The sequence below is a fragment of the Sporobolomyces salmoneus genome (genome assembly GCF_050403485.1).
Source record: "Sporobolomyces salmoneus JCM6883 DNA, S_salmoneus_JCM6883_v1_ctg100, whole genome shotgun sequence".
Taxonomy (NCBI): domain Eukaryota; kingdom Fungi; phylum Basidiomycota; class Microbotryomycetes; order Sporidiobolales; family Sporidiobolaceae; genus Sporobolomyces; species Sporobolomyces salmoneus.
Genome location: NW_027481063.1, coordinates 23,332 through 36,313, shown reverse-complemented (window position 1 = coordinate 36,313; position 12,982 = coordinate 23,332). Strand labels below are relative to the sequence as shown.

Genomic DNA, 12,982 nt, shown 5'->3' with positions numbered 1-12,982 from the left:
ACGAGGACGAGGGATCAGGAGAAATCGAAGCAGGAGGAGTCGTAGAACGTTGTTCGAGAGGGAGAGCTTCGTTCGAAGGAGGAAGGGAAGAACCTCCAGGGACGGTGAGAGCGAGAGCGGCGGGGAGGAGTAAGGAGAACGAGAGGAGTGACTTCGAGAAGAGCATCGTCTACTTTCGAGGCAAAGTCGTGGTCAGCTCAAACGACGGAAAGTAGAGAGAAAGAGAGGGAGGTAGTGACTCACAGAAGAGGGGAAAAGAGTGAAGTGAAGTGAAAGGAAGTGGGAGAGGGAAGTGATGAGAAGACAAGAAAGAGTGGAAGAGAGACAGGAGACCTCAAGTCATTTGGAGAGAGGCGATGAAAGGAGGAGAACGAAAAAAGAGATCCCAGCGTTTCCTCACAACCTTTCGAAGATTTTCCGTGCGACGGTCGCACCAACCTCATCCTCGCCTCTTACGCTCACCCGATCACCGTCTTGTACTGCAGGACTGCTCGTACGTTAGCAGTCTGGGGAAATCAGAGGAATAGCGATACGAGAAGAGGTGAAAGACCCGAGCGTTCTGATTCGGCGCAGGCGGAGAGCAATCGAACAGACAGTCATAGCAGAGGTAGCGTTTCGCGAAGAGAAGTGAAGAGTCGAGAAAGAAGAGACGCGAGGAACTCTTCGGCTCTTCTACTCATTACCAACACTCTCAGACACCCTTGTCGATCACTCTGACCCTCAATAGCCAGCTTCAGAGCATAGCAAGGGTTCCTACACGCGCCTTCGACTCTCAGTCAATCGAGAAATCGCTTTCATCAAACCTGCGACTTTCAACGGTCATTTCTTCCCCTACAACCCCTCGGTCGACAGAGCAAGTATCGCGTAGTCGTACAGAGTCAGCAAGTAATCCAGAGAGGCAGTTCAAGGATGTCCTCGGTTCAACCTTGCCGATTCTTTCAACAAGGTCGATGTCAGTTCGGAGCCGACTGTAGGAACTCGCACGGTAACATTCCAACCAAAGGAAATCCAGGAGCTACTGCGGCGACTTTCAGGTTAGCAACCCTGTCTTGATCTCTCCGAATTCCGTCATGTTCTGATCTTTGTTGTTTCGTTCTTTCTTTCTCGACAGTCGAGATGGTATCAAGCTAGACTTGACGACGGAGAGACCTTCGTATGCTCTATCGTCGTATGGTCCAGGCAAGAACGAACCGAGTTTGATCAAAGGTCAAGATCTGAGTCCGGAAGAACTGAGGTTACTCTTTTACAAGGCGAGAGCAGCAAACAACCCGGCTTTATACGTGGGTCATCCTCTTCCTTCACTAGTGTGCTACATGCAGCTACTGACGCAGTGGAGATACAATGATTCGCAGCCTGAACAAGAACTCGTTCAAAAAGCTGAAGCGAGCGTTCAAAACGTTCTCGGCAATATCAATCAAGCCTTTCAATTCGCTCTCTCGCAATCCACCTCCTCTCCATCTCCGGCTCCCACCGCTTCTCCTGCTGCAACCGCGAACCCCTTCGGAGCTCCTTCGACTCCCGCACGACCAACTGGATTCGGCGCGTTCGGATCCTCGACGACTCCAACGACAACACCTTCTGCTTTCGGCACACCAGCTGCTTCATCAGGTAGCGGGTTTGGTGCGTTCGGTTCAGCGAAACCCTCGGCTTTCGGCAGTGGAGGAACAGCGCCAACGACGAGCGCTTTCGGATCTGGGGGAACTGCAGGATCTGCGTTCGGCAGTGGTGGAACAAGCGCATTCAAACCTGCGACAGCGTTCGGTACTCCAGCCTCGAGCTCAACACCAGCCTCAGGAGGAGGAGGAGGATTTGGAGCATTCGGAGCGAGTTCGACTCCTTCGGCGTTCGGGGGAGGAGGAACAGGTTCAGCGTTCGGTTCGGGAGGAACGGCACCTAAACCAGCGGCGACCGCTTTCGGAGCACCAGCATTCGGGGCTTCGACAACTCCTGCTTCAGGATTCGGGTCAACGGGCTTCGGGTCTTCTACCGCTTCAGCTCCCGTTTTCGGCTCTTCGGCCTTCGGTTCGGGTACAACGCCTTCGACAACAGGAGGAGGAGGATTTGGTCAATCGGTGTTCGGCTCTCCAGCTACTCCCGCAGCAGGATCAGCGTTTGGTGCTTTCGGAACTGCTCCAAAACCCGCTACGACTACGCCATCGACCGGAGGAGGAGGATTTGGATCATTCGTCTCAGGAGGAGGAGGAGGAGGAACGTCGACTACAACTCCAGCATTCGGTCAGAGCGCGTTTGGTTCGGGAGGAACTGCACCGAGCGCATTCGGAAGTGGAGGAACGGCCAACTCCACGACGACGCCAGCTCCAGGAGGAGGAAGCGCCTTTGGCTCGGGAGGTACTGCACCTTCAGCGTTTGGATCGACTGGAGGAGTTTCATCGGCGTTCGGATCGAGTGGAACCGCTCCCTCAGCTTTTGGATCTGGAGGAACCGCTCCTGCTCCATCTGCTTTTGGTTCCACGGGCACGGCATCGAGTGCGTTCGGCTCGGGAGGTGCAGCCCCGAGTCAAGGAGCGTTTGGATCGACACCTTCGTCTGGAGGAGGAGGATTCGGAGCTTTTGGTGCGAAACCCTCTCCTTCACCGTTCGGCGCCCCATCACCTTCGGTACCTCCAGCGACTCAGCCTGCGACAACCGCTTTCGGTAGTGGAGGATTCGGAGCATTTGGAGCTGCCCTCGGCAATACCTCGACTCCATTTGGAGGAACGGGAGGTGGAGGAGGAGGTTTCGGTCAACCTAGCGCAGCCGCATCGAGCGTGTCAGATCCTTACGCCGAGCTCGAGGAGAAACGGGATATCAGCGCGGAGGAAATGGAATTGTGGCAGAGTGAGAGGTTCACTTGGGGAATGATTCCGATCGTGCCACCACCGATGCAAGTAAGATAGATAGTAGGGTCTGTTCGTCTTTTTCAGTGTTCTCTGTTTCTGTCTCTGTTGTTATACTATTGCATCTCGTGTGCCCAGCTCGTTCTTCCGCGTACTCAGCTTGGAGAGAGAGTCTTCACGCAGAAACAGTCGTAGTACGAGTTGTGCCTGGCCGCTATATTCAGCGAAGTGCAGCTCATCTTAGCGGCTTTGAAGAGGTCAGGCATTCCAGCTTGTGGATCGATATCCTCGTGGTTCTCACGCTCTCGGTTGGGTATGGTCGGAGAAGGAGCAGTTTTGAAAAAGTAGTTGCAAATAGTTACCCCTCGTTTGAACGAGCGGAATCTGGGATATACTGTAGGGAGTTCTATGCGAGTTTGTTCTGGGTATATTACTACTCGAGAAGGGTCAAGTCAGCTAATCGGAAATGCTCAACGGGTCTTCGAGAGCGAAACCTCACTGTTTTCCGTTTCCTTTCGCTTCTCTCTCTCTTCTCTAGCAAAATCTGAACGAATCCGCCGCGACTTGATACCCTCCAACTCCGACATTCGCATCCCCATTCCCCGTATAAACGAGAATGAACGATTGAGAGAACACTCTAGGGAGGTTATCGAAATTTCGAGAATTGATCGTGCCTGCTACTGGAGTAGGGTTTGGACCGTGAGAGACCTGTCGAGAGGGATCAGTGAGGAGCTTGTGAAGAGGGAGAGGGAGGGAGAAGGGACGAACTTGGCCTGTAACGGTTACTACTAATGAAGCAGGTCCTCCAGCTGCTGAACCTGATTCACAAATCGCCTGTCTCAGCCCACGCGCGCCCAGGAGAGAGAGCGATTGGTTAGGTTACCTGATATAGGATGACAATCGAATGCCTGTACTTCATGTTTCGATTTTGGCATTTGTTGGACAAACTGTGGTAAATCTCCATACGAGATCGGGTTCCCATTCCACGTTACCCTCGCGGTTGGTGCATACAGGGGATGGATCTGGGTAGGTCGTTCTGAAGGGGAGACATCTTGTGCTGTGTAATAACGCTACAGCAGAGGAGAGAGCGAGTCAGAAAGAGAGGAGGAGGAGAGAGGGAGGGAAAGGAGACGAACGGTAACGAATTGTTCGGCTTTAGAGGTCGAATCGGCTACGATCGCTTCGAGTCCGACTGGAGGCTGTCATAAGGAGGAGGAGAAGAGGGCGAGGTGAGATCTAAGTTGAATAAAAAGTGCAGGGAGGGAGGAGGAAAACTGACTGGTTGCGCCCTGTACGCGTGCGAATATGAGTCAGTTGAACTTTCCAAGAACTTTAAAAGTGAGCTTACATTCGACAGAGTGAGATGTTGAAGGAAGCCGAGGAAATCTCTCTCCGGTTCTCTTGATGATGACGGGGCAGCTTCTTTCCGCTTCTTCCCCTTCACTCGACACTCTCTCCAGCCGACTATACCCAACAGGAACGATCAAACGGTACTCAGCTCAGAAGCGGAAAGATGCTCTCGAGGTTGAAACGTCGAACGGCCTCGACGAGTCTCCCTCCAGATCAAGAGCCTCCTCTCGTCACTCATGAGGATGATCCACCTAGTAGTCCTACCGCGTCTCGCAGAACCTCTCAATCACCTTCGTCAGCGAACAATACCCCCTCGAAACAATCTGTACATTCGAATCGAACTTTGTCTCCAACAAGAGCAGTGAATCATCACTACGCGCCTTCGATGAGTCGTTCGTCTTCGTATGGTTCAGTAGTTGGAATGGATTCGACAACACCTTCAGAGTATAGCATGGCAGGAGGAGGAGGAGGAGGAGGAGCTAGAGTAGGAGAAGGAAGTCTCTCACTCGACCATCTCACCCCTCAAGACGGTTCAGCTCCTCTCACTCTCGTCGTACAAGCTCCGGAACTCATCAACAATGACAACAACGCGACCACAAACGTCATGAGTGAGGAGGATCCTCTCGCGACTCCAATGCCTGGAAGACCTGTAGAACTTCGAACTCAAAGTGGAACGATCATCGCAACTTCCGCTTCTCTCGCTTCAGGAACCTCAATCGTCGGAGGAACCGGAAGTGATCCGACTACTCCACTCGCGAATCCATCCCAGATGTCAGCCCTTCACGCTTCCCACGCAATGTCTCGTCCTCGAGCATTCACAACTTCGGAAGCCGCGATTCGTAGTAGTAATTCTCGATCTCGTTCTCCAGCTCCACGTTCTCAAGTCTCTTCAGTTTCTACGATTCTCCCTAGTGCCGCTCAACAACGAGAACAACAACAACAACAATCAGGACTCGACGCCTTAGCGAAAATCAATTCCCCAAACGATATCTCCTCCAACTCGGCGAACGATTACCTTCAAACTCAAACTCGACCTCATTCGAACTCAGTCCCTACCTCCCCTCCCTCCCATTCACGCCCTCATTCCCGTTCTGTCAGTCGACCAAACTCTCGAGCTCCTTCATTCAATTCACAATCCCAAGCTCGTCCCGATTTCTCCTCAGGTTCAGGTTCATTACATCCTCCTTCGTCCACCTCGGCGGGTTCCCCAACTCGTTCCCGGTCGAGGAGGGGCACGAAATCGAATGGTTCCTCGAACGGGATTGCTGGAGCGATCGCTTTGAGTGGTGTGGCATTGGCGAGTCCGAGTTCGCAGTTGAGACATCCGTTGGGATTGGCCAGGGTTGGGAGTCACGCTCCTCCCACTCAGAAGGATTCGTCTCCGGCTCCAGCAACTCCAACCTCGAACAACGTTAACGATCTAGTCGGAGGAGGAGGAGGAGGAGGAGGACCTGGATCTCCCGCTCTCAGTACCACAGGAGGAGCAGGAGGAGGGGATTCTCATTCGTACATAACCGGAGGAGGGAGACGATCCGCTGCTTCTTCAATGCACAACGGAGTCACTCCGATCCGTTCTCGCGAATCAATCGATAGTCAAGTCCCTCTTCATTCTCCTTCCGATTCTCGTCGCGAGTCCGAAATCTACTCCTCTCCCTTCCTAGGTGGTGTCGTCGGAGCAGGAGGAGGTCATCAAGGGAATGAGAGTTTAATGAGTTTTGATAACGAGCATGGTTTTCTTTCGATGGATCAATTGGGAGATTTCGATAATGTCGTTAGTCAATTAGGGACGGGGTACGCGGTAGCTAGTAGTAAGAGGAATAGCGATTTTCATGCGTTGTTTAAGAATATCGAGGATGATGATTATCTCATTGAAGGTGAGTCGAGTCGAGTCACACAAGCGACCCAACTCAGTGCGAGCTGGAACTGACTAGGTGGTTTGTTTGTTCGGCTCACAGATTACGGGTGTGCGTTACAAAGGGAGATCTTGATTCAAGGGAGATTGTACATCTCGGAACATCATCTTTCGTTTTATGCCAATATTTTCGGTTGGGTTACTTCCGTCAGTCCCTCCCCTCTCTACTCAGAGAGGGTTCCCTCGCTGATGGTCGTTCCGAGTCGGAGGAATAGTTGACGATCCCTTTCGCCGAGGTTTGTTCGATCGAGAAACGAATGACGGCGTACGTTATCCCGAACGCGATTCAAATCGCTACGATGCATGCACGGGTCAGTCTCAACCTTCTTTCTCTCACTCCCCAGTCTTGAACTCGTGTGTCTCGTGTTCGGGGGAAAAGACTAAGCGAGAGGACGAGGGTTTAAACTTTCTCGAGAGTCCGAGCACCGAACCGAACACGTGAAGAGACGAAAGCTGACCCCTCTTTTCTCGCTCTGTCCCCTCTACGAACTCTCTTCCCACCCGCCTTGTCTTCTTTCGCTCTTCTCACCTTGTCTCTCGATGCTCTCCGACTTCGAACATTATGCACCTCTCTCCCCATCTCACCCATTCATAATCCTCACTCCACCTCCTCTTTCCCCAACCTCAAACTCTTTCCTTCACCACGACGACGATGTACAACGACAACAGCACACGTTCGCATCGTTCCTTTCGCGGGATACGACTTACGACCTAATCGGCAACATTTGGAAAATGGTACATCCTGTTATTCCTACTTCGGCTGGATTACCTGATCACTCTCCACACGGTTCCGATGACGAAGGAGGAGTAGCGGCTTCAACGAATGGAGACGATGCGGGAATGACGAGTGGAGTAGAGAAAGAGACCGGAACGGGAGGGAGAGAAGGAAGAGGGATGAGAAAGAGGTTGAAAGGGTTTAGGAGACCTAGAGGGGGTACTGGAGAGTCTAGTAATGCTGGTGGATCGAAAATCGTTACGGAATCGAATGAACCTTCAGGAGGAGGAGGAGGAAGCGGGAACAATTCGGCTCGACCTGGTTCACCAAACGGAGGAGGAGGAGGAAAGGATACTAAGAAGAGACAAGTACATAGTGTCACGAAGGATACTTGTCCTACGTTGAAGAATTTGAAGGAAGTTTGTATGGATACGGTATTCCCTTCGGCTCCCGAAAAGATTTACAACCTCATGTTTACGAGTGGATTCATGAAAGATTTTTGGACCGAGAATCAGAAATTACTCGGTACGTTGTCTTCCCACTCCACTCCATCACACAAAGTCTTCTTCTTGAGTTTGTGCTGACTCCAGTTCGTCGTTTCAGATCTTCAAATCGGAGATTGGGCGCCTCAAGCAACCGGATCAAACTTACTCGCTCGTTCCTTCTCGTACATTAAACCCCTCAACGGTTCGATCGGTCCGAAACAAACGAAATGTTTGATCACGGACGAATCGGCCCACGTAGATTTCGACGATTTCGTCTGCGTCGTGACGACGACGAAAACTCCCGACGTACCGAGTGGGAGCGCGTTCGCCGTAAAGACGAGGACGAGTATGACTTGGGCTAAAGGGAATAGTTGTAGAGTCGTTGTCACTACGGGAGTTGAATGGAGTAAAAGTAGCTTTATCAAAGGTGAGTGAACACTATTTCTTCTTCTCTCATTCGTTCGCTAACTCGCGACTCTTGTTCAGGGATCATTGAGAAATCATGTATCGACGGTCAGAAAACGTATCATACGGATCTCGAAAAAGCAATGCGATCGTACATCACGACTCATCGAAACGAATTCATCGAAGAGGGACAATCGGACGAATCCGACGACGATGACGAAGGAGACGACGAAGGATCCGGTTCCGGTTCGACTGCACACGGAGGAGGATCGACGAACCATCGAGATGGAGAAGATTCGTCGTCGTCGTTGGCCGGGTCGACTTCGAAAGATTCGATCAGTCGAAGCTGGATGACTTCAATCCTCGAATGTTTCGAACCGATCCTCGATCTCGTTTCAGAACAAAGTCCAAAGACCCTCATCGTCGGAATCGTACTCTTCGTACTCGTCGTCAGTAACTTGTGGACGTTGTCTTCGGGAAGAGGGAAAGAAATCAGTCTTCATCCCAGTGAACGAAGGAAGTCGAGAACTCCTTCAACGAATCCCGGTACCGGTTCCGGTACAACAATCTCGAAGAAGAGGAGGTCCGCCGCAGCAGAAGTCGATACGAGGACTCCGGACGAGGTCGCTAGCGCAGTGAGGGACGTTCTACAAGATTACTTTAAACAACAACAAATCGGTGGGAAACCCGAACCTTCGACTTTACCGATTTCGACCTCGACTAATTCCTCGTCGCGGTCACAAGGAGGAGGAGATGGTTCGGAATCGTGGCTGCGAGACGAAGCAGGGGAGATTGGAAAAGTTCTCGATCAATTGGAAGAAAGGATTCGGATATTACGGACGAGGTTACTACTACCATCATCGGAAGAGGAGGAGGAGGAGGAGGAAACCGATTAAAATTTCTTTTCGTTCTACTCTCCCTCCCAATGCTCAGTGCTCAACAGACACTACTCTTTTTTTCCCCTTCCTGTAATTTTCTGTAGCTGTTCTCTCTTTCTTTCGCGTCTCTCTAGCTTATATCGTATTCAACTTGTTTCTTCTTCTTAACGGGAAATCCTTTTCACGAGCCTTCATTCAATGTCGAGTCAGGAGAGGGAGGGAGAGAACCGTTCGGAGGCCTGAAATCTCGTTCTCGCGAAGCCTCGGCCCTAAGCTCAATAGTGATAGTGCGTAGTGTAACAAATCCCAACAAACACCCAATCTCACAAAAAGAGAAGTGAGCACAACATTCCCCATTCCTCAAGTCAGCCTCTCCACCTCTCCGGTCCTCCTTCACCCCTCTCCCATTCCTCCCGAATCCCTCTAGTCCCAACTTCAAAGATCGCGAGTACTGCTTTCCTGAAAGTCGCAACATTGTAATCGATCAAACTTGAATGTTGATCCTGGGCATGCGGTCGAAGGAGGGCTACTAGGGAGAGATTACTACACCCACACAATAATCAAATCCTCATCAGCTCAGAACTCACGCTTACGCAGGAGAAGGAAGAGGGAAGAGAGAGATGGGAGAGAACTGACTCGTTAATAGTCCATTGAGCGATAGTAGCTCCTGTACCGAGTTTAACTTTACTATGAGGTAATGGTTTCTTCTTCCCTTTTCGATTCTTCATGTCATTGCTGCTGCTCGTGGTTGTTGTTGGAGCGGTTGCTGACGTTGAGGAGGGTTGACTCGCCGAGGTAGGGACGGAGGAATCTTTTCGAGTGCTAGTAGAAGGATCGGGGTTGGACGAGCTTGTGGAGGGTTCTTGAGGGTGTGAAGAAGGGTCAAGGAAAGGTCTACGCTCCCGAACGAGATCAGCTCAAGCGTGGAAACGCCGAGGGAGGAGACAGATGGAGAGACATACTCGTATAGAGCCGTGAAATCACCAACGAGATCGAGGTACTCGGCGCAAAGGACGTAGGTCTGATTATCCAATGGAGCTGAATCTGTCGCGATGTAGATTTTCGAGGCTGTATCGAATATGAAGGCTTTATCCATTGAACATTGCTAAACACCCACAAACAATCTCACTATCAGTTCAACTCTCCAGTTGATCTCGATCTCGAGTTCGTTCGAGTTCGTTCGAGAGAGAAAAAGAGAGGAAGAGAAAGGAGAGAGAGACTGACTTGACAAAGTAAATCGAGTAATCGTTCGAGTACGGCTTGTTCGGGAATGAGTTTTTGGATAACGCGCGAGAGGGATTCGTAGATAGAATTATCGAATACTGAAGTGAGGTAATAGAACACGTTCATGTTACTTTCGAGTTCGGGAGAGATGTCGAATAATTCTTCCGTCAGACGATCCCGAAGGTTCTGTAACACGTCTGTAAGGCACTGTTCTCATCAGTACAGAACACTGAGCGCGTGAGAAGAGAAAGTCTCACCTAATCGAAAATCCTCCGACATTCCATCTACCTTGTGTAAAAAAATCTCGAATTGTATCCCAGGATTCGCTACATACGCTTTATGCATCGTGACACTCAATTTCCTGATCGTATCGCCCATCGAAGATTGCGCATCAATGACGAAAATGACGGCGTCGGTATCTTCGAACGAGAGGTTTAATTGTTCCGGATCGAGTTGACCTCCGGGGAGATCCCACATCCTCATAGAGAGGAACGCACTACAGATTGCCACGACGAGTGTGAGGGTTAGTGTTAGTGCGGAACAGAGGGGAAAGAGAGAGAAAGAGGACGGAACTTGAGATCTTCTGGAGAAGTTTTCTTCGTTTTCTCAATAAAGAGTGTATCACTCGGTGCCATTCCTTCAAATACGACTTTCCTAATACTTGATTTCCCACCACTATCGCTCGACGAGATTTAAGAACCAGGTCAGTTGGGGAACAAACCGAAGAGAAATCGAGTGGAGCGCGCGAGAAAGCGCCTCGCCGGGACGAGCGCATCTGTCCCGAGGGAGGGAGGCACCCGAGCTACTGATGGACCGTAGCGGTAGTGTAAAGGGACCCCCCAGCGAGGGCAAAACTAACCTCCTAGGACCCATCAACAATACTCTCGGTTTCCGTCTCCCACTCCTACTATCGATATCCTCGTTCGAACCCGTTCGTACCGCTTGTGGAGACGACATTGGATTCGTGGATTGGTATTGAGTTGAAGAGGAGGCCGTTGCGGCGGATACTGAGCGAGACTATGAGGAGGGAGATCAAGAACGGAGGGGGAGAGATAAGCGAGGGGATGGAAGAGAGGAGGAGCAGGATAGAGTACTGACCTGCATCGCGATCCAGCGCGATTCGTGGGGTCGTGTTTGAGCGAGAGTTGTCGTGGAGAGAAAGCTTCGTTCAACTTCTCGGAAGATGTGAGCGCATGATAACGGAAACCGGAATCAAGAGTTACAAGCAAACAGTAGGTTGATAGAAGAACGACAAGATGAAACGTAAAGACTACAAGGTACATGCGAAAGGGAAGGAGAAAGACGTTTTCGTTTCAACCGTCGACGAAATTCCACCTGAAACAATCTTCACAATCGTCCTCTTCGAACCTCGGTTCCGGTACGCCTCTACCTTTTCTCTGTCCGTCCTCTTCATCTTCTTCATCATTGCCATCGTCTCCCCCTTCACCATCTTTATCCTTATTCCCCTTCCCCGGCCACCAACCCAACAGCCAACTCCTTTTCTTCCCATCCTGTCCGAGGTTCCTCTGTTTAACCCCCCAATCATCCTTCAACAAGTAATCGATAATAATATGAATCGGATGAGTCCTAATATCTACACTCCATCCCAATCTACCGACCGTATCATACAAGATAGTTTTCCCCGTATGACACCTACTCTCCAACGCGAATCCACCAATCGCACAAGTCGAAATCGTTCCCGTACAGACTCCCATCGGGATCGGATCGGCCGTGTGGAAGATGTGAGTAGTTAATTCGTCTTGGAGAGAACGGGTGGGTTGTTTGGAAACGGAGGAGTTGGAGGAGGAGTTTGATGGAGGAGGTGGTAAGGGGAGATGGAGACGTCGGGAAGGGAGTAGATCACCAGGAGATTCGAAAGAGATCGAAGGAACTCCATAAGTACGGGAAAGCATCGCAGCGAGTCCTCCTCCGAGTGAATGTCCAGATAACCAGATTTGTGAATCGGGGTAAATCGCTGAGATGTTGTTGTATAAATCCTGTGGATTCACCGTCTATCGAGTCAGTCAGTGCATAGACTCGAAGAGAAGGAGAGGACTCACGATTGCGGTTGGATAATAAGCAGACTTCGTCATGACGGCGTGTTCGAGACAATCTTGCTTGCATACTCCTGGACTATCGTAACAATCGCATACCGTCGACCAGGACCAATCGACTCGAGCGCAACAGCAAGAGAATAGCAGATTGTCCTGCATCGCTCAATGTCAATTCATGGTTTTGCAAAATCGGAAATTGAGAGAGAAGCGACTCACGTTAATCTTGTCATTCTTGCTAGTGTCAGTTCCACCACCAACGATGAACGCACTAGTCCCTTTGATCGAAACGACAATCGTTTCATTCTTCTCATCCGCGAAAACGTGCCCTCGAATTCCATGCTCTTTCCATCCGAACGAATCGCTCTAAATCGCACTGGGAATCAATCAGTGACGTTCCCTAGAGAGTGAGTGAGAGTGGGATTGAGAGTGAGACTGACTCTGTTCCATCCCGCTCCAATATCGTACCAACCACTCTGATCAGGAGTCGTATAAGCATTACTAGTCATCCTTCCGAACGCCGCCAACGTCTCAACATCATTCGTATCCGGTACCTCAATCTCCGTTTCTTCCCATTCCAACGTAGAGGCTAATCTCTCATCCTCGAATTGAGACTGAGCGAGACTCGTAAAGTCGAGACGGGATGATGAACGCATCATCGATTTCATGAATGAACTCCTCCTTGCGGCATGAAACGCATCCTGAGAAGAAGGTCTCTGTACCCTCAACCTCTTCGTCTTTCTCACCGTCTGAGTATTACCATAAGGCGAGAGAGCCCCCTCGATCGAGAGTACATCTTGAGTCGAGTAATCGAGTCGAGAAGGAGGGAGGTGTCGATGAGATGTGGAGGAATGGAAGGCGTGACGTAGAGTAAAGGTACGCCCTCCCTCGTCTGCGGGGCGGTTGGGAGAGGCAGAGGAGGGAAGGGGCGAGGAAGTGGGGGAGAAGAAGGGGATTTGTAGCGCGTTGATGGGCGCGAGGAGTAGGAGAGACGTAAGTAGTAGCGGTGGGATGTGTGGCATGTGTCGAGGAGTTGTGAGCAGTGAGGAAGAGAGAGAGAGATCGATTTGCGCGCGGACGAACTTGGAGTTTACTCGATTTCGCTAACTCTCTCCCAAGTCTCTC

General features: G+C 50.8%; 4 protein-coding genes across 4 annotated transcripts; 2 read left to right on the top strand and 2 right to left on the bottom strand.

Annotated features, from left to right (window-relative positions):
- Positions 1-909: 909 nt before the first annotated feature.
- Positions 910-2,897, top strand: JCM6883_006304 (uncharacterized protein; the record flags this gene model as incomplete). Its single annotated transcript, XM_076635426.1, has 3 exons — positions 910-1,034; positions 1,112-1,280; positions 1,353-2,897. 3 exons carry the CDS (start codon positions 910-912, stop codon positions 2,895-2,897), a joined length of 1,839 nt encoding a protein of 612 aa, XP_076484603.1.
- Positions 2,898-4,350: 1,453 nt separating this feature from the next.
- On the top strand, positions 4,351-8,600 carry JCM6883_006303 (uncharacterized protein; the record flags this gene model as incomplete). Its single annotated transcript, XM_076635425.1, has 6 exons — positions 4,351-6,061; positions 6,143-6,246; positions 6,315-6,410; positions 6,769-7,339; positions 7,418-7,726; positions 7,786-8,600. The coding sequence occupies 6 exons, from the start codon at positions 4,351-4,353 to the stop codon at positions 8,598-8,600; spliced, it is 3,606 nt and encodes a 1,201-aa protein (XP_076484602.1).
- A 347-nt stretch (positions 8,601-8,947) lies between these two features.
- On the bottom strand, positions 8,948-10,910 carry GTR2 (Gtr2p; the record flags this gene model as incomplete). Its single annotated transcript, XM_076635424.1, has 8 exons — positions 8,948-9,125; positions 9,219-9,476; positions 9,545-9,687; positions 9,807-10,003; positions 10,064-10,302; positions 10,380-10,481; positions 10,666-10,823; positions 10,905-10,910. The coding sequence occupies 8 exons, from the start codon at positions 10,908-10,910 to the stop codon at positions 8,948-8,950; spliced, it is 1,281 nt and encodes a 426-aa protein (XP_076484601.1).
- A 209-nt stretch (positions 10,911-11,119) lies between these two features.
- Positions 11,120-12,879, bottom strand: ATG15 (triglyceride lipase ATG15; the record flags this gene model as incomplete). The annotated part of the gene is made up of 4 exons (XM_076635423.1): positions 11,120-11,803; positions 11,867-12,013; positions 12,077-12,223; positions 12,298-12,879. 4 exons carry the CDS (start codon positions 12,877-12,879, stop codon positions 11,120-11,122), a joined length of 1,560 nt encoding a protein of 519 aa, XP_076484600.1.
- Between the last annotated feature and the right edge of the window lie 103 nt (positions 12,880-12,982).